At 33.3% G+C, this 19,519-nt stretch overlaps 1 protein-coding gene across 2 annotated transcripts in view; it reads left to right on the forward strand.

Annotated features, from left to right (window-relative positions):
* The window catches only part of LOC132708634 (apolipophorins), a 219,457-nt gene that overhangs the window by 22,632 nt on the left and 177,306 nt on the right, over positions 1–19,519 (forward strand). For both annotated transcript variants that reach the window (XM_060681081.1, XM_060681082.1), the window contains exons 6-11: positions 2,536–2,833; positions 2,888–3,061; positions 7,989–8,098; positions 8,161–8,355; positions 13,883–14,011; positions 18,159–18,529. In XM_060681081.1, coding sequence (XP_060537064.1) covers positions 2,536–2,833; positions 2,888–3,061; positions 7,989–8,098; positions 8,161–8,355; positions 13,883–14,011; positions 18,159–18,529 — 1,277 coding nt within the window. The remainder of the gene's footprint in view (positions 1–2,535; positions 2,834–2,887; positions 3,062–7,988; positions 8,099–8,160; positions 8,356–13,882; positions 14,012–18,158; positions 18,530–19,519) is intronic.

The following is a 19,519-nucleotide window of genomic DNA, read 5'->3' on the forward strand; positions in this document are numbered from 1 at the left end:
AAAAAATCGAGTGGAGTGAGATCCTCCGAACGAGGGGACCATGAAACTTGTGGCACCTATCCATTTTTTCTAAAATCTAGCCGTAAGTGGTCCAAAACTTCTTCAAAATTTTGCTCCAGTAGGTTCCGGTAACGATCAAAGGTAAGAGAACCATTATAAAAAAGGACCTATGAAATTTGTTCGAAAAATCCCAACCCACATATTAAACCCAAATATTCAATGTAGTAGAGGATTGTCTCTTGCCGGTTAAACATTTCATTTTTGTTGGTATACTTTCTGACACTTCCTAATATACCATCCGCAAAATCTTCTTCGCTTTACTTCATCACCAGGTCTAAGCGTTTGACAAATTCTAAATTTGTACCGGTGGAATTTTTGTTTTCTCAAAATAAAATGAGCAGTAGATTTCGCGATTAGTTACAGCCAGCGATATATTATTTACTCTTTCTTCATTGCAGGGTTTATTTCGGCATGAAACTGGTTTCGTAAACGCACTATACTGCTTAAGATTTGTAGTTAATCTTCCAAAAATTTTGTACTCATTTGTTTTCTTTGGGAAGTTATTTAAATACACATATACAGTGTTTGCTTGAAAATTGTAGATAATGATTCAGTAGGATTACTAAGGGATTGTCGAACTTCCATTTCCTTTATTTGATTATTTCATTATTTAATTTAATTAATGTTGTTGTGAGAATTTAAGTTCAATAAAGGACAAGTATTTAAATCTAATTGATCGATTATACGACTATAATCGTATAAAATTCACTATCGAGATTGAACAGAATAACTCTATTAATTTTTTAGACTTAACTATTACGAAAACGCAAAACAAATTATATTTTTCCATTTATCATAAACCTTCACACACGGACACAGTCATACATAACAGCTCAGATCACCTTTATACACACAAAATAGCTGCATTTCACCCTTTTATCCGCAGACTTCTTAATACGCCACTCTCAACAAAAAATTACAACAAAGAACTTATATAATAATATCATTAAACAAATCGCACTGAACAACGGCTACAATCAGCCTATTATCGATAAAATTATAAATAAAAAACAAATCCAGACAACAGTAAACTCTGTTTATCCGAAACCTAATACAGACCGCGAACAATTTAAAACAATTACATACATAGGAGAACACAGTGAAAAAGTTTCAAAATATTTGTCAAAATGTGGTTTAAAAATAGCCTTCAGAACTAACAACACACTAGGAAAATCTTTAAAAAACAATCAAACGAAAAGCCCAAAATCTCAAAAATCATGTTCTACAGGTTGAAATGCGGATCTTGTCCTAAAATGTATATTGGACAAACTGGTAGATCCTTCAAGAAACGCATTAACGAAGATAAAAGAGCCTTTAAAAACAATAGTCTAGATTCTATTTATGCTACACACTTAACCACAGAAAACCACCTTGTTTCAATAAACTAATTATTGCTTGTATTAAATAAATGTACATATTTTTCAATCATTTGTTATTTTTATTTGTGGCAAATAATTTTTTATTTAAGCCAAATAAAAAAATTACAGGATTTGTTTACTTTATTATATCAAATAAACTAAAATGGGTTGAATACAAATAACTCAACCATTTATAGAGCAAAAACCCCCCACCAACATGACATTCCCCAATGCAACGCCGCCATCTTTTGTTATCAGTGAGGTAAATGCGGGGTCGTAAGGTTTTTAGTTGTTGGAGGCATTGCCGTAACAATTATTAAGGATATGGAAATATTTTGAATTTAAATATTTATTTAAATATATTATTAATTACGTAGTATTGCATGTAGATCAATATTATAAAGCCTAAATAATTCATTCATTTTGACACTTTAAACTTGTATGTTAGGTCCAGGTTTTCCGACCAAATATGGCCACAAAAAGTAGAAAATTAAATTTTCACGATCATGTAGATTTAAATAATTCTTTATTAAACTTAAACTCTCACATTAAATAAGGTTTTATTGTCTTTTCCGGTATATATAGTAGCAGGTAGTTTGTAAATATTACATTTGATAAAGACACGGTGTTGTCCAAACAATTGTCATGTAAAAATATGTAATTTCGTGAAAATCTGAATTATTAGTTCTTAAAAGCCACCTCAGTTCACTTGTATCATTGCCCGTCATCAGTGTTAGTCTGCGCTACTGCTTCCCCCTTCAACGGATAACTTCTCCTCAGATGAAAAAGCACTTCAATTTTGTATACCAAAATAGAAAATGCTATTTAATACAGGTATGTACTGTTTTCGTGGATTATATAAAAAAATAAACCTTTAAATTATGCAACTTTTTTATAATTTAACCTTAACCGTATCTCATGGTTTCCAATATCCTTATGATAGGCATCCTTATCTTGGACACACCGTATATGTACATTCTCTATTAAAAAGTTTTATGAATACGACTTCCGTAACGGCCACGCACGTATTTCGCCATTTTATTTATTATTGCCGCTTTTCTTTTCGTCTCTCTAATCAGATTCACAAAAGTTGCAAAATAAAATATTTCCGCCGTAGATCATAGTGACACTTAAAGCATTGTCTAGCATTGGTCTGATATCTGAGGATTTCGAGAGCGAACTTTTTGAGCTCGTTGAAGATCGAGATCTAGATATAGCTGTACGGTTGGCTGCAGTGGAAACTTTTCGGCGCTCGCCTTGCGAAAGGACCAGAAGTTACTTCGATCGCATATATCGAGATCAGCAGGAAAATAGCGAAATTCGGATAGCGGCCTACTTGCAGATGATGAGATGTCCAAATTATCTACTCGTTAGGACTATCGCTCGTAATTTGAGGCACGAGGAAGTGAATCAAGGTAAATTAAAGTAAGGTTGACGTGAAACCGACACCACTATATATTCTATTCTAGTTGGTTCTTTCGTATGGTCCCATTTACAAAACATCGTAAAAACTGCGAATCCGGTCAAGGTTGAAATTCAAAGTTTGCTGTCTGAGGAGGATTTGGTCCACAAGTTCAGTTCGGATATAAGAAAATTTTCCCACAACAGAGAAGGATCGATGTATTTTGAAGAATACAATTTCGGTAAACTACGTACATTAGACCGCAAAAATTCTCTGTAGAGCATACGGTGTGGAGTTTTATGGAACACAGTTTCGCCGCCCTATAAATTTTTAGTTTAAATCGTAGATTTTTTTTTCTGATTTCAAAAACATGTAGTTGTTCTGTCTAAAAATAATTATAATTCGATTTCTGTACAATAGCCATACTGTTTAAAAATGGTCTGCCTTGATAGCAACCATATTATCCATGTTTGCAATTGTTCTTCAAAATCAAAGATCTGCAGCATAAGTTAAATCACTGAACATATTTCAAAGGGATTATACTGGGGAAGGAAAACGCCAAATAGTATAATTATATTGTTCAAACAATTAAAGTATCAATAATTAATGCTAAACATTTTGCACATTACCTCCAGCATTTTCTATACTACGGACAATATTTCCTGTCAATTTCCTATTAATACACGAGGTGATAAAATCAGGGTTTTCTCTGTTTAGATCTTGTAAAACGGTATTAAGTCTTACTCTTATCACTTGTAAACTTTCAGGCCTATTATATTAAATTTTATTTTTTAAATTCCCCACAAAAAGTCTATACTTATTATTTAAATAATCGGTATAGACAACTATGATTGCCATATAAAATAAGAAAAGTTTCATTTATGAGAAAACGGAGAACTATAGAAAAAAATCTGAGTAGGCCACTGAATTTGTCTTTAAAAAAGAACCCAATAATGTGTTTATCCAAATCCAATGTTTTATTAAATAAAAAAGTTATGAGCAGTCTTATTCATTATATTTTGACACCCACCTACAGGGTTAATTTTGAAAAATAGAAAAAAAAGTGTAAATACAAATGTTTCAAGATTTTTGCTCTTTTATCTTATGCAAACGTCAGAAAAAACAAACGACGGTCGCAAGCTGTCAAAATTAGCTTAAAATTTGCTTAAATCTTATATCTTTTTTTCAAAATTTAAAAAACATTTCGTTTAGCCGTTTTTGAGATATTTCAGTTTAAAAATAATTATCATTCGATTTCTGGACAATAGCCATATTTAAAAATGGTCACGTCTGCCGTGATGGGAGCCATATTATCTATGTTTGCAATTGTTTTAACAATATTCTACTTTTGGAAACTAATCAAAATTAAAGGTCTGCAGTGTAAGTTCAATAACTTAAGATATTTCAAATACTGAGGAGGAAAAACGCCAAATAATAAAGTTATATTATTCAAACAATAAAAATATCAATAATTAATGCTAGACATTTTCTACATAACCTTTATTATTTTTTGTAGATCGGACAATATTTCCACTTAATTTCCTATTAATACACGAGGTGATAGAGTCAGGGTTTTCTCTGCTTAGATCTTGAAAAGCGATATTAAGTCTTTCTCTTATCTTATCTCTTATTGTAAACTCTCAAGCCTATTATAATAAACTTTATTTTTTAAGTTCCCCACAAAAAAGTCTATACTTATTATTTAAATAATCGGTAACCTGTTGGCCATTATGTATATATAAAGATGTGCCATCTTGACGCCAAATTAAATTTAAATAATTCCTAACTGGCACATTTACTAACAACTGTTCTGTTTCTGTCGCAAGTAAACGAAAATATCGTTGGCCATTCAAGGATCCTTCGTATATAATTGGTCCGACCACCATATTGTTCAACATACCACACCATACATTATTACATTACATTATTACACATTACATTATTATTTCTATCTTCTTGAGATCTTCTATACCTTTCAGTGCAAAATTCGAGCCTCTGCCTTTTCTATTCATGGGTTAATTTTTGTACAGGTGAAACTTATGATATTTTAGCGTTCGTTGGATTTTACAATAGGAGTTTCCGAATAATTTTTTCGAAGCCATGATGTCAAGTGCCTTAATAGTATAATTACCTTGAAAGTGAGGTCTTCATCAATATTTCTACCTATTGCTCCGTGTGTCACTATTTCGGTCCTCAAATTGTTTAATTACATTTTTAATTGTATTTGTTAACCCTTTAGCCCTTTTTTAACCCTTGCAACGTTATTCCCGTTTGAATAATACAATTTTATTATTTGGCTTTTTTCTTCTTCAGTATAACACATTTGAAATATCTTAAATTATTTAACTTACGCTGAAGGTCTTTAGTTTTGATTAGTTGTCAAAAATAGAACATTGTTAAGACAATTGGAAACAGAGATAATACGGTTGCTATCAAGGCAGACTTGACGGTTTTTGTCCAGAAATCGAATGATAATTATTTTTGGTCTGCCAACAGCCCCTGCCTAAATCCTTGTGACATTTTTTGTGGAGATACTAAAAAAATAAAATTTATTATAATTGGCCTGAAAGTTTACAAGTGACAAGAGAAGACTTAATATCGTTTTGCAAGATCTGAGCAGAGAAAACCGTGCATGAATAGGAAATTAAAAGTAAATATTGTCCAATCTATGAAAAATAATTAAGGTTATGTGGAAAATGTCTAGCATTAAATATTGATATTTTTATTGTTTGGCGTTTTTCCATCTCAGTATAACCCATTTGAATTATCTTAAGTTTTTTAACTTACACTGCAGATCTTTAATTTTGATTAGTTTCCAAAAGTAGAATATTGTTGAAACAATTGCAAACATAGATAATATGGCTGCCATCATGGTAGACTTGACCATTTTTAAACAATATGGCTATTGTTCAGAAATCGAATGATAATTATTTTTAAACTGAAATATATCAAAAACCGCTAAATATTTTTTAAATCAGGAAAGAAAGATTTACGTTTTAAGGCAATAATATATAGGGCATTCCATTAAAAAAAAAAGTTCTCTATTGAAATCGATAGTGTTAAGCTCAGAGTGATACCGTGGTAAACATCGATCCCGTATTTGGCAGCTATTTCTTCAATTTTATATTTGTCACACTCATTTCTGTATGCAACTTTAATTTTGTGTTAAGAAAACGCGAAACAGAACGAAAGGAGGGTTTCTTTATTTGCATTATCGCGAGAATCTGACTTTTAAAATCGCCATTCTCAGCAACGTTTCATCATTCCGTTGAATTCCATGTTAATGATAAGAAATCAAACAAAAAAAGAGAAAAATTTCGTATTTGGGAGTATTATAAGCCATTTTTTCTCATTTCAGTCATTAATAGTTTACAAAAAATAATCCAATACACTGAAACTATTCACCATTTATTATCTCTTTTACCAACATTTTCAAACCATGTTATTCTAATATTTGTATGAAACCAAATACATAAAATATCTTATTTTGTAGACCTCCGGGAATACCTCTATTTTCATCGGATTTTTGATGGTTGATTTTGCAATGAGTTTAGGTAATTCACAAAACGGTTCTGCGACTAACTAACAACTACACTTTATTCCGATTTTCTATCTCTTTTAATTCTTTACGACAATCCAGAACTAACCTTGTTATGATGCTATTTTGCTTGCTTGTCGATTGAGTGTCGGTGTAGACATGGATATAGATGTAGTCCTTTTATTTTTGCTTGAAATTTTCCATACGATACCTTTTTTGCAACCTGTTAAATTTTAATTTTAGTTTTAAAACTTTTTGAAATATATGAAAATAAGTTTTCCCAGCAATCAAAATGGACAAGAAATTATTTTATAATTACCGTGCAGTTTTGATTCAAAAACAACTTATTATTATTAAAACTTCTCAGCAGGACAGTAATGCCATTAAATAGGGGACTCCTGTTATATCGTGGCTGTGTAACGTCTTATAATAACTAATAATAAGTTCAAAGTAAGTCGCAATGGAAGTTGTGAAAACAGTTCCTTAAGAGGTAATATTGTTGCTTTACACAGAAGTAACAAATATAGACAAAACAATTTCACCAATCATAATTAGTTTTGGTTAGTTTATTACGACAATTAGCTTATAATAGTTTTAATTGCACCATATTTTTCTTGTCCAATTTTGGGCAGTGTAAGGCCCTTTTAAATTTTTAATGGATTTCCCAAGAAACAATTAAAAAAAATGTTTTTAACAATTGCTTCGTGGGAGCGTTAAAAATTTAAATATGGAGTCAGAGTGCTTTGAAATAAAACGTTTATTTTTATGCTAGTTGTCAATGTCATTTTTTGCTGAATGATTGTGACAATGCCATAAGTGTCAATTATCACTTAAAGAAAACCAACTGTTATGTGTTCGGCATATTCTTTGCAAAAACGAAACGCTGTAGCGGAATGTAAGGTATGAAAATCGTTTGGTGGCTTGAGAGGTAGACATAAATGATTCTATATTCGTCCAGGAAGAATAAATATGGAAGTAGCCTGATTTAATGGATAGTAAAGTGAGTTCCGTTTATGCATAACCGATGAAATGCCAAAAAGATGTTCTGCGAATCCTTTTAATTTTAGGGTTGCATCAAATATTTTGTTTTCTACAGAAATAACTTTAAGCTAAGATCTATTAAAATGCAAAATAATAAAATAACTCTCGACTGTCAACTACTAGGTAATTTAAACGTCAACTGCAACTTCAGATGTATAAATCGAGACGAGGAGATTCAATATTTCCGCTACAACGATAATTGGCATGCACATCAATTTGATAGGTGTATTTCTTGGAGCAAAATGATCACTTAGTCGCGATGCAATAACGCCCAGATGAACATGCGCTTTGTAAACGAGTTCCGCCTGAATGCAATTTTTTAAAATACGCCAAGAATAACAACATTCTAATTAGCGAAATGAAAGAAAAATACGCGGGTTCCTTTATCATCTGAGCCATAATTTGACATTTGCGGTTCTTCAATTACGAGAATACTTTCTCAAAATGATGGGATGGGATATGGGACTCGCGTTTATTTTACATCTAATGAAAAATTCGTATAGAATCTCATGGATCGCGGGGCTTATAAAATATGCACGATACGTTTCTTTCTACATCGGATGGCATAATTCATATTTTTTCTTCACAGGTGGCAACTACGAAAATAATGTTATATTTTCGCCCTCTTCCTACATACCGAGGTCTGCCATGTTAAACCTAACAGTTGATTTATTCGGGGAATCTGTCAACCTACTGGAGGTAATATATTATAAAATAATCACTGGATCTTTTTTTTTATCATATTTTTTATGATTTAAAAGGTTTACGGAAGGGTGGAGGGATTCGAACGTTATTTGGAATCGCTGTTTGGGCCGAACGGGAGATCCAGCGTTATTAAGGAAAAAATGGAGAATCTCAAAATGAGATGGACGAGAGGCGCTAAAGAGAATGAACTAATTGAGAGTAAAGTACACGCCCTTCCCGATGTTACCGGCAAAACGAAAGAGGAACCAAAGGTAGGGAAAATATTCATTTATTTCGCCCTTTCTCTCTCGATTCCGGGAGAAGGCCCTGGCGAACTATTTAATGGAGCATGTTTAACATTTAAAGTGTTTCATTTTTTCTTTTCCGCCTTCTATTTTTTACGTCCGTATCGAAACGCGTCGTCCGACATTTATAATATTTCAGACTGCGAATCGGATTATTTATGGCCGTCTCCTGCACAAACTATACGATATCGCCGTTTTATTACATTCCATAAATTATAGAAAAATGAATTGCTCTATGGTCGGTGTTTGTTTGATCGACGGATGTGTCTCTACCCAAAGCGTGGGAATCGTTGTTCACTGAAAATGTTATTTATTGTTTTAAGGCAGAAATTAAACCCTCGGCCTGCTTTACTCTCCGTCTTTAACGATTGGCGACGTTTATTATTAACCAATGCAATGTCTGTTCATAGATATAAGAAAGTGACTAACTCTTACGAATTAAGGAAAGACCCGGCCAAGCTATAAGAATGAAATATGGCCGAACAGGCCCGTACTTTGCTTAGAATTTAATTATTTGGGGTTTTGTTAGGAAAGATACTAAACAATATTTATTTATTTATGTATTTATGTTTAATTCTAAAATGAAATTACAAATTATTTTTATTACATAATTAAATTACTTAAATTATTCACATATCATTATTCTAATTATTATTCTAATTATTATTTGGTCTGTATTATTTGCAATATTGATATACGATTGTTCTGTTTTTTCTATATGTTTAAGAGAATTTGCCCAACTTTGTTTTCTATAAGTTTGAGGACATTGGAGTCAACACAGGGAAAAACATTGTTACGACGAATGGCAGATTTTAGTTAGTGCCAAACATGTTCAATGGGATTAAATATACAGTGGTAAGGTGAAAGCCTTATAACTGTATGCCCTAGTTTTTTTGCATAATTATCACAGATGTATTCCTGTTGTAGGTTCAAGCTTTGTAGAACCTCAATTAATTGCTTTTTGGTATAATATTTGTGAAAATAAATGTCGTTATTATATAGGTAGTTGTGGATTGTTGCTTTTGTGTCACATGACGAAGGGGTTTTAGGCAAATGTCTACTGTGATAACTTACATTGTCCAATACAATTACGCTATTAGGAGGAATGTTTGGAACTAGTTTGTTTTTAAACCAACTTTCAAATAAATCCAGAGAAGAATTTTTAATATTTTTCGCAGACGGAGAAAGTCCAACCAGCATGCAAAATAGTTATTCTTTACCTCTTTTTGATGGCGCGTTTATTTTACACTTATCAGTTGAGTTAACCCAGCCCTTTTCCGGGGTATCATAAGTTCGAACCAGGTTTCATCCAAGTAAATAATTGGCCTTTCTTGTTCTCGGTAAATCCTAATTTTGTCTAGATATTTCAGTAGCCATTTCCGAATTCTAAAAGATTCCATTAAAACTTGCCTTTTGTCAATTTTTTTAAATCTAAAACCCATGTGTTGAACACACTTCCATAAGGTAGTTCTGCCACAATTAACACCGGTTGCATCTTTTTCAAGCCTATAAATTAAGATATCTAATATAGGCAAGTGTTGTTCCTCGTATAACTGGTAAATTTTACGCCGTATTTATATCTTGATCCCTTTCATCTACACTCGAGAAATTGTCAGCATCGCTTCTTTTTTCCTTGCTGAAATGGGATTATTCACAATTTTCCATACAGTTGAAGTTCGTTCAATGAGAGTCAAATAAACATTGTTTATAACTTCCTTGGTCTCAATAGAATAGTGTTTTCTACATTTGGGCGGGAGCATCTCCTGAGATACACTAGACTCGCACATATTTTGCATAATTCGCACACGATTCAACACACGCTGCATTACACACGAAATAAGAATGATTACTAATAAACTTAAACTAAGTAGTATACCAAACCAAAGAATATTAAACACAAGTCGGTATAAAATTTTCTATAACGGACCACAATTTTACCTGAATTTAAATTCGGAAACTCTAGGTAATAATCTAGTTGCATTGTATGTTAATGACCAACCTTTAATAATCCCATTCAAAAGCGATTGGTCACTTTCTTATATCTATGAACAGACCATACTTACCTTACCTACCCCTAAGACAACTTCACCATCTGAAATCTCTCATTTTCACCCTATATGTAATATTGGAGGGGATTAGATATGATCAACTTAAAAATCATGTTGCTAATTCGAATATTTAGCCTGCCTCCCAATTTGGGTTTAGACCCAGGCACAGTCTGGCCCTAGCACTGCTTAATGCCACTGATGACCTTTTTATGACTCAGGAGGTGTCAAGAAATAGTTGTTTGATTTTGTTGGAGTATCTTGCAAGACTTAAAATCATAATGTTCTTATTTTGAAGTTAAAGTTCTTCGGTTTAAGCGACACTATTATACTTCGACCAGAATTATAGTGCTTTTACAACCGACCCCGTCATTAACTTTGCCTACTGTTTATTACACCAAAATCGCATCTCCATTCCAGGGCCGTCCTAGGAATTTATCTACCCACACTAACAAGCTGGATATAAGTATGTTTTCAGTCTTTTTTGACAATTTATTACGTTCCATGACACTTAAAAAATTGTCAATATTCAAAATAATTTGTTTAGCATCCGAAGACAAATGGATCCGTCTTTTTTATTTGCCGAAGTAGCTCGTCTTCCAAATTGTCATTAGGTTCGACTACCATCTACACTTGGTCTTCTTTGTTTTCCGCGTCTTCTTTTAACAGGGGAACATCTGCTTCATTCCACGGTCACCACAGTGTTATAAAACAGAAAACTTCAAAAAATGTTTAATTGTAAGATTCTAATAAATAATTATCTGTATTCTTATGACGTTCCTTTATCTAGCGCGAATATAATTTGTAGTCTTAAAAAAGACTGTTGTTGTTTACAAATCGAAGAATCGATAAATACGTACTTAATGGAAGGATCGCATTAAAATATCTCCTTAATATATGCGAATATATTGAGATTTAGATTATCACCTGATGTTAAAACAAACGCTTCTACTTATTGAAAAATACCCCGCAGCATCAATGCTTAATGAAATCTAAAACGGTCCATTTACGTTTCAAATAAACATTTGAAGTTTCTACAAATATTCGTTGCTGCCCATCTCAGGCAAAACCTACATATGCAGAATAAACACCGGTTGGGATGGGTTTTACCACTTTCTTGCGAAGGTCTGCGGTTAAGGTACTGTAAAATACTTCAAACGCCAAAGCAACAAATGCACTATATTTTTGGTGGTACAATACTTTCATGAAAAGTTACTTGGGAGGTCGCCGGCACAGGGTTACCTTGGGATCAGTGGTTTTCGACTTTCTACCAATTTTAAGGGGAGTTCGTCGGGGCAGCATTTTAGGACCTCTATTGTTGTCGATTTACACGTCTGATTTCTTCAGACACCTAAATAAATGTCATGGGCTCTACACTGGCATTTTTTAAGGCCATAGACAACTATGATTGCCATATAAAATAAGAAAAGTTTCATTTGTGAGAAAACGGAGAACTATAGAAAAAAATCTGAGTACGCCACTGCATTTGTCTTTAAAAAATGTCCCAATTAAGTTTTTATCCAAATCCAATACTTTTGTAAATAAAAGAGTTATTGGCAGTCTTCAAAAAGACCGAAAATCGAGCCGTTGATATGTAAGTAGATTTTTTTTCATCTAGTTCAGAAATTGGTTTCTCCTGCTAAAACACTTCAATTACGACCACCCTGCACTGGGTTATTTTGACACCCACCTACAAAAGTTTGAAGACTTTTGCTCTGCTATCTTATACAAATGTCAGAAAAAACAAACGACGGTGACAAACTGTCAAAATGGCAGCAACATCATATATAATTTGCTTAAATCGTTTTTTTTTCCTGATTTAAAAATCATATAGTTTATTGACATTTCATTTAGCCGTTTTTGAGATATTTCAGTTTATAAATAATTATCATTCGATTTCTGAACAATAGCTATATTGTTTAAAAATGGTCACGTCTGCCGTGATGGCAGCCATATTATCTATGTTTGCAATTGTTTCAACAATATTCTACTTTTGGAAACTAATCAAAATTAAAGATTTGCAGTGTAAGTTAAATAACTTAAGTCATTTCAGTTTTTGTTATACTGAGGAGGAAAAACGCAAAATAATAAAGTTATATTATTCAAACAATAAAAATATCAATAATTAATGCTAAACATTTTCTACATAACCTTCATTATTTTTTATAGATCGGACATTATTTATTTTTAATTTCCTATTATTACACGGGGTGATAGAATCAGGGTTTTCTTTGCTTCGATCTTGTAAAACGATATTAAGTCTTCCTCTTATCACTTGTAAACTTTCAGGCCTATTATAATAAATTTTATTTTTTAAGTATCTCCACAAAAAATGTCACAAGGATTTAGGCAGGGGCTGTTGGCAGACCATTCGATAGTTCCTTGCCTACCGATTAAAGGTCTATATTTATTATTTAGATAATCGGTAACCGGTACATACATATGGAGGTGTGCCAACTTGATGCCAAATTAAATTTAAATAATTCCTAACTGGCACATTTTCTGACAACTGTTCTATTTCTGTTGCAAGGAAATTTAAATATCGTTTCCATTCAAAGATTCTTCGTATATAATTGGTCCGACTACCACATTGTTCAATTAAATGACGTCCGTCGTCGGATTTTCTTCTTTTTTTTTCTTCTTGGGATCTTCTATACATTTCTTTTACGGTTGAAAGGTATGATATTTTAGCGTTCGTTGAATTTTACTGTAGGACTTTCCGGATAATTTTTTTAAGTCATGATGTCAACTGTCGTAATAGTATAATAATTTACCTTGAAAGTAAAGTATAATATATTGATGTCTTCATCAAAATTTCCTTCTATTGTGTGACGCTATTTCGGTCCTCAAATTACTTAATTACATTTTTAATTGTATTTATTGAAGGAACTCTTCTACCCGGATATGTTTGGCGATATTTTCTTCTAACCCTTGCAACATTATGTCCGTTTGAGTAGTATAATTTTATTATTTGGCGTTTTTCTTCCTCAGTATAACCAACTTGAAAAATGTGAAGTTATTTAACTTACGCTGCAGGTCTTTAGTTTTGATTAGTTGTCAAAAGTAGAGCATTGTTAATACAATTACAGACATAGGTGATATCTCAAAAACCGATAAATGAAATGTCGATAAATATAATGAATAACCCTGTACATACCGTGTAGACAATTGCGATATCTCGGAAGCCATTTAACTTCTAGTGCCAAATGACCAATTTTTTCATTGATTCTCCGTAAAAATTAGATTTAAAGTACCTGTTTCCAGTGTTGCTATTAACTACAATCGTATCAAGTCAATGTTTATTGGTTATTTGAAATAAATATGAAAATGAATTTACAACTATAACAAAAAAAGTACTACTTGTAGTTCGATTGAAAGGATGCGTATTTTATAATAGTTCTTTTAAGTCACACTGTACAATTGTAGATACATTTCAATGCATTTCGCAGGTATCATTCGGGATGCGAGTGTTTGGTAACGATTTGAAATATGCAACTTTAAGAGGCGACGACGAAATTCGAGCAGCTGTTGAAAGTTTCAACGTGTTAAACTACCTTAAACAAATTTTGTCGGGGAAGGTAAGTTTCTGTTGTGTTTCCTTATTATTATTCCGATTTATGATTTTGTCGACGTTAAAGTTTTCGCGCTTTTATAGCAGCGCGTTGGCTTTAACTGCAGGTTTAATGATAAATATATATACTTTTTTAGAAAAATAAGTTTACAAAAGTTCCGCATGGAAGCTACGCGAATCTTTTCTATGGCAGTTTCAGATAAATTGGCGAGTCGAGAACTTTTCCGAGATTGATATGATTCGGTGAAAATAATAATGACAATAACGAACAAACTATTTCACTTAATAACGAGGGTTAGGCTTGCGCCCTTATATCGGCAGGGATCGAGCTTATTTAATATAATTTCGTCTTTCGCTTCCGTTTTTCAAGAATTAAAACGAACTCGATGGTGGAAAAATTGTCGCGAATTATTTTTATTTTTAATTTCTTCATTTTAGTCGGGCCTTGCGTGACGAACAAAACACGCGCACGTTGGTGCTTTTTATTCACCCCAAACGGACGGGTTTTTATTTGGGATAAATACGGACCGACCCTTCAGGTCCGTTTTTGACCGCGCCGGTTCAAATTTATTTTATTTTTGGGCCCTATGTTGAATTACCTTACAAAACGTATTATCTTTAAAGTCCGAATTTTTTCAAAACTTTTTATTTAGGTTGTGAGCGTCGTACAATGTTTTTCTTGGTTTTCTTAATTAAATTTTTGGCTAAACACGCCACAGGATATCTCAAAAAAATCGTCTAACCCTGTTTCGGTTATTTCTAGGGCGAATTTCTTCTTCTTCTTTTTCTTTCTTTTCTTTGTACTCTGTAGTTAGAGACGTAGCTCGGAAGATGAGCTCCAGCTTTCATGCCATCTTATGAGGGGACGTCCAGGAGGTCTGCTCGGTCTTGGGAAACCGTCTTTGGCAATTTTCGGCAGTCTGTGGTCATCCATCCGTTCAGCATGATCTCTCCATTCGCGCCTTCTGTTTCGGGACCATCGTACAATATCAAGGACACCGCAGAGCTGCGTTCAAGCTTCCATCTTTTTTTTTTTTCAATTTTCGACTGTTTTTCGGACGTCGATATTTGGCAGACGAATAGCTCTTGGTCCTGTAACGGAAGCTATTGAAATTTGGGGGGGTTGGGGGGTCGTAAAGTATCTTAAGAAAATTAAAAAACGCGTTTGCAAGAGTCCAATAAAAAAATCCTTTCTCGAAAAAATTATTGAACTTGAAGACACATAAGATTCGGCTCCATAAAATTTTATTCCTGAGAGTTTTTCAAAAATGTACAGGGTGCGCCGCAAATTTAAAAAAAAAACTGAAAAATGGGACCCCTCTATTATTGAAAATTGGCTATAACTGAAAGACGGATGTCAGTCCGTTTAACATGGCGATATAGCCCTCATAAACAGCTAAACCTTTTGTATTTAAGGTTTTCACCTGTTGCACAGGGTGTTCAAGGTATTAAGTGCAATATCCAAAATTAACAGTTGTCTTAGATTTGCAGCTATAGACTTCAGTTTTGGCAGAAGGGTACAAATTCACACCCGTATTTCATCTATTGAAAAAGGACTGACTCAAATCTTGCAAAGTATATTTTAAAAAAATTTGAATTTTTTTTGTATATTTTGACTATAACTTTTATTTCAGGTATTTTTTCCATTATATACAGGGTTTTTCAATTATAGACATGAAAATCGTTCTTTTCGCTATTAAATTCTTAGCCATAAATCAAAATTCGTGAAAAATATGTCCAATTGCTTTAAACAGTGCTATAGGCCACATAGGTATAAGCCATAAAATTTTTGTATTTACGGTTTTCGTCTATCACATACGATGTTCGAGATATTTGAAAAAATCCAAATGAAAATCACCATTTCTTTCCCTCGATCTAGACGCGATGCCGTTATTTACTATTGCGGAGTACTGAATTGTCTCAGAAAACAAATATTTTCTCAAAAACCATTTACTCTATTGGATAAATTCATATACCAGGAAATGTGGGAGATCCAGGGCTATAACCTCAATTTCGAACATTGTTTGAATTATGTGTCGGGTGTGTCGTTTATGGATAAAGAATATAAAAGATCCTTAAAATTTCCATTTTTTGATAAATTATTGGCGATAAATGAAAAACTGTTAGAAATGAGATAATTTGATTTAAACAGTATCGTAAACTGTGTCGTGAAAGTCACTTTATACAGGATGCATGCACAATAAAATTTGCGAAAGTTCAATAGTGGTCCGCAGGAGCACGATAGAGAAACAATGCGACCCTCTAGCACAAGAAACCGCAAAACGGCTTCTTTTCAAAATTTACGCGCTACGAACTTGCCCCGCCCAGCGACGATTTTTCGAAAGCAATCTTGTTTCTACAGAGTATATCATAACGCGTCTCACACAGGTCCTATATATGCTGCCTTGGTTGTTTGACATTTTACTTCTTTTTGGAGATTTTTGCTGCTCGTGACGCTAGCCGAGGTAATTAAAACTTATGACCTGCTCTACGAATTCATTCAATATGGCCAATTTACATCTTCTGGGCGCCCTTGATATCGTTAGTGATATAGATTTTGCTACCGATGTCTCCATGTTGTACTTGGAGGCTATGTTTTCGAATTTAAAGAGCAATCTTGGTAGGTTGTCTTCATCTTCCGATAACAACACGGCATCGTCCGCATAGCAGCTTATCTTTATTTCTTTGTCCCCTAGTCGACATCCCTTCCCAATCTTCTTCATGTCAAAAATTAGATAATCCAAAATCAGATTGAAATTGATAGGGCTCAGGCTGTCACCTTATCTTATTCCTGTCTGCATGAATATTTTGCGTGTATTTCTGCCCTCCACTTGCATGCTCTTTCTCTCACATCAGGGAGTCTTACGCAGTCAAATGCTTTGGTGAGATCTATAAGACACATATACGCTGTTTTGTTGTATTCTATAGACTTTTTAGCAATCTGCCTGATTGTAAAGATCGCATCTATTGTTGACATATTTTTTCTAAAGCCTTGTTGCTCTTCACACAGCCCAGCCCATATTTCGTCCGATAGGATTTTGGTAAATAACTTCAGTATTGAGCTTAACAGCGTGAATTTAGAATTAAAAATTACTACCCTTTCAGAAGATTATTTGAAGTGAAGGTTATTTTTGTTTTTAGGTGAAATTTAACAAAATTTAATTTCAAATAAATTTACCATATTTCTGCTGTTTATCCGTAAGCTGAGTGCTATGTACCTTAGAAATGCGCGTGTGGTGTGGATACAGAGTAAATAATAATACCATAAATGCAAATCATTGTTTTCAGTGAAATTAAGGTTTTTTCCAGGGTTCCTCAGGGATTACACCCAATCCCTTACATCCCAAATTGTTTATGAGTGGGACTTGAAAAGTGTGTGCTTTAGAATTAATAGCTTTTATTTAATCATCAAAAATGCTTGTAGTGTTAGTTATACGCACTCGCTGAATATGCTTTGGTGTGAGTACACTTTAAATAAGGTTGAAATGGAGGTTGTAGCATTGGATATTTATGTGCTTTCCTTGATTGATGATTCCTTGACTTGGAAAGCTTAATAAACATCTACAATTTTTTTCATATGGATTACAAAATTTAAAATGGTTTTCTATTATCTCCCAGTTCTTTTAAATGACTTAAGCTAAACCCCATTTTTTGTAGTAAATAAATACGCAGTACGTATAGCATATAATCCGTTAATAATTCATAGAGTTTGTTCCTTGCCGATTGGTTTCTCTAAGCATTCAGCGATGCCTGTCCAAAACTAACTTTCAGCCTAGCATCTTTGCGCTGATGTCGCACCAAGACTAATAATTTTTGTCCTTTGGGCTACCCATAAATGCCAACACTCTCATTCCTGCGTAGTAACTTCATTTCAAAGGGCAGGTATGTAATTGATGCTTTAGGCATTTTGTCGGATGGCACCAATTGTTATTGTTGGTTCAGAAATTATTTACAAAAATACAATGGAGTTCATTTTACATCTTCTGAAGGAGGATGCATGTTTAGGTTAGCTTTACTGATCATGGTCAGGTTAGTTTAAGGTACCTTTCTGGAGAAACCCTGTAGATTGAATGAACATAAATATAAAAATGGACTGTGATGTTTGCTAACCCATTCGGAGTGTGTTCTTTTCTTTATTTCCGCCTTTCCAACAGGAAATCAACTACAAACACTCGGGGATGTTCCTGGACATCAACTACGTAGTACCCAGCTGTACCGGTCTACCCCTGAGCTTATCCGGACTGGGTACCGCATCCGTCGACGTAAAACTATTCGGTTCCTTGAAAGCGGCAGGCTTTTCCTCCAGAAAGGAATTAGATCTTGTCGCTAATATGGAGTCGGCAGCATCTATGGAGATTTCAGCCGAAATGTCGCTAAACGCTTTCTATGCCGGCACGGGTATCAAATTAAAAACGAATTTGTATACCAGCAGCGCCGTTAGGGCCGACGTAAAATTACGAGGGGCGAAATTAGTCAGTATTAAGTTCGGCATGCCGAAGAAAAACGCCAAATTATTCGGAGCAAGGTAAAATTTAATTAAATTATTAAATAAATTATTGCAGATTTGATTCGTATCGTGTCGGGATTTTTTTTTTGCAATTTTTCCCGTTAGAATCTCCAATTAATTCACATGTATCAGATCAGATAAACCATATATGGTTTTGAACTGAGGTGGCTTTTACTTGATGAAAATCCATTTAACAAAATAAATAAGAACTAAAAGTTCAGATTTTCACGAAATTATATATATTCATATGACAATTGTTTCGACAACACCGTGTCTTTATCAAATGTAATATTTACAAACTACCTGCTACTATATATACCGAAACATGACCATAAAGCCTTAATTAATATTGTTGTGAGAATTTAAGTTTGATAATGGAGAGGTATTTAAATCTAATTGATCGTTAAGCAATACATTTGAATGTCTCATTTTATTAATCTCCATGGCTTCCAATAAATTTAATTTCGTACTTTTTGTGGCTGTATGCAAAATATTAAAATTGTCGTCAAAAATGTGTTTTTCTGTGTTTAAGTGTGTATTATAATTAGAATCTAGACTATTGTTTTTAAACGCTCTTTTATGTTCGTTAATGCGTTTCTTGAAAGATCTACCTGTTTGTCCAATATAAATTTTAGGACATGATCCGCATTTCAACCTCTAGACACCTAATTTAAACAATCATGTATTAGCGAATATAATAAATTCTCAATTAATATATAACAACAAACACCAAGAAATTTCTCAAATATCACTGGTAAAATCTATCAAAAACAAAGCTTCTGAATATAATAATAATAATATTTACACATGCAGATAAAGGGAAAACAGTCATTGCTATCGATCTCCCAGAATATATTTCACAAACCAACAATTTTCGTAAACCAGACCTTTTGCAATGTATCAAACACGATCCTACCGACTTATGCCAAAGACAAGTCAAGGAAGTAATTACTAACTCTACATTAATTAGTGACAAAGACAAGTATTTTTTAATAATGATGGTTGTTG

This window comes from Cylas formicarius, unplaced genomic scaffold (genome assembly GCF_029955315.1).
Source record: "Cylas formicarius isolate icCylForm1 unplaced genomic scaffold, icCylForm1.1 PGA_scaffold_12__32_contigs__length_19106922, whole genome shotgun sequence".
NCBI lineage: Eukaryota > Metazoa > Arthropoda > Insecta > Coleoptera > Brentidae > Cylas > Cylas formicarius.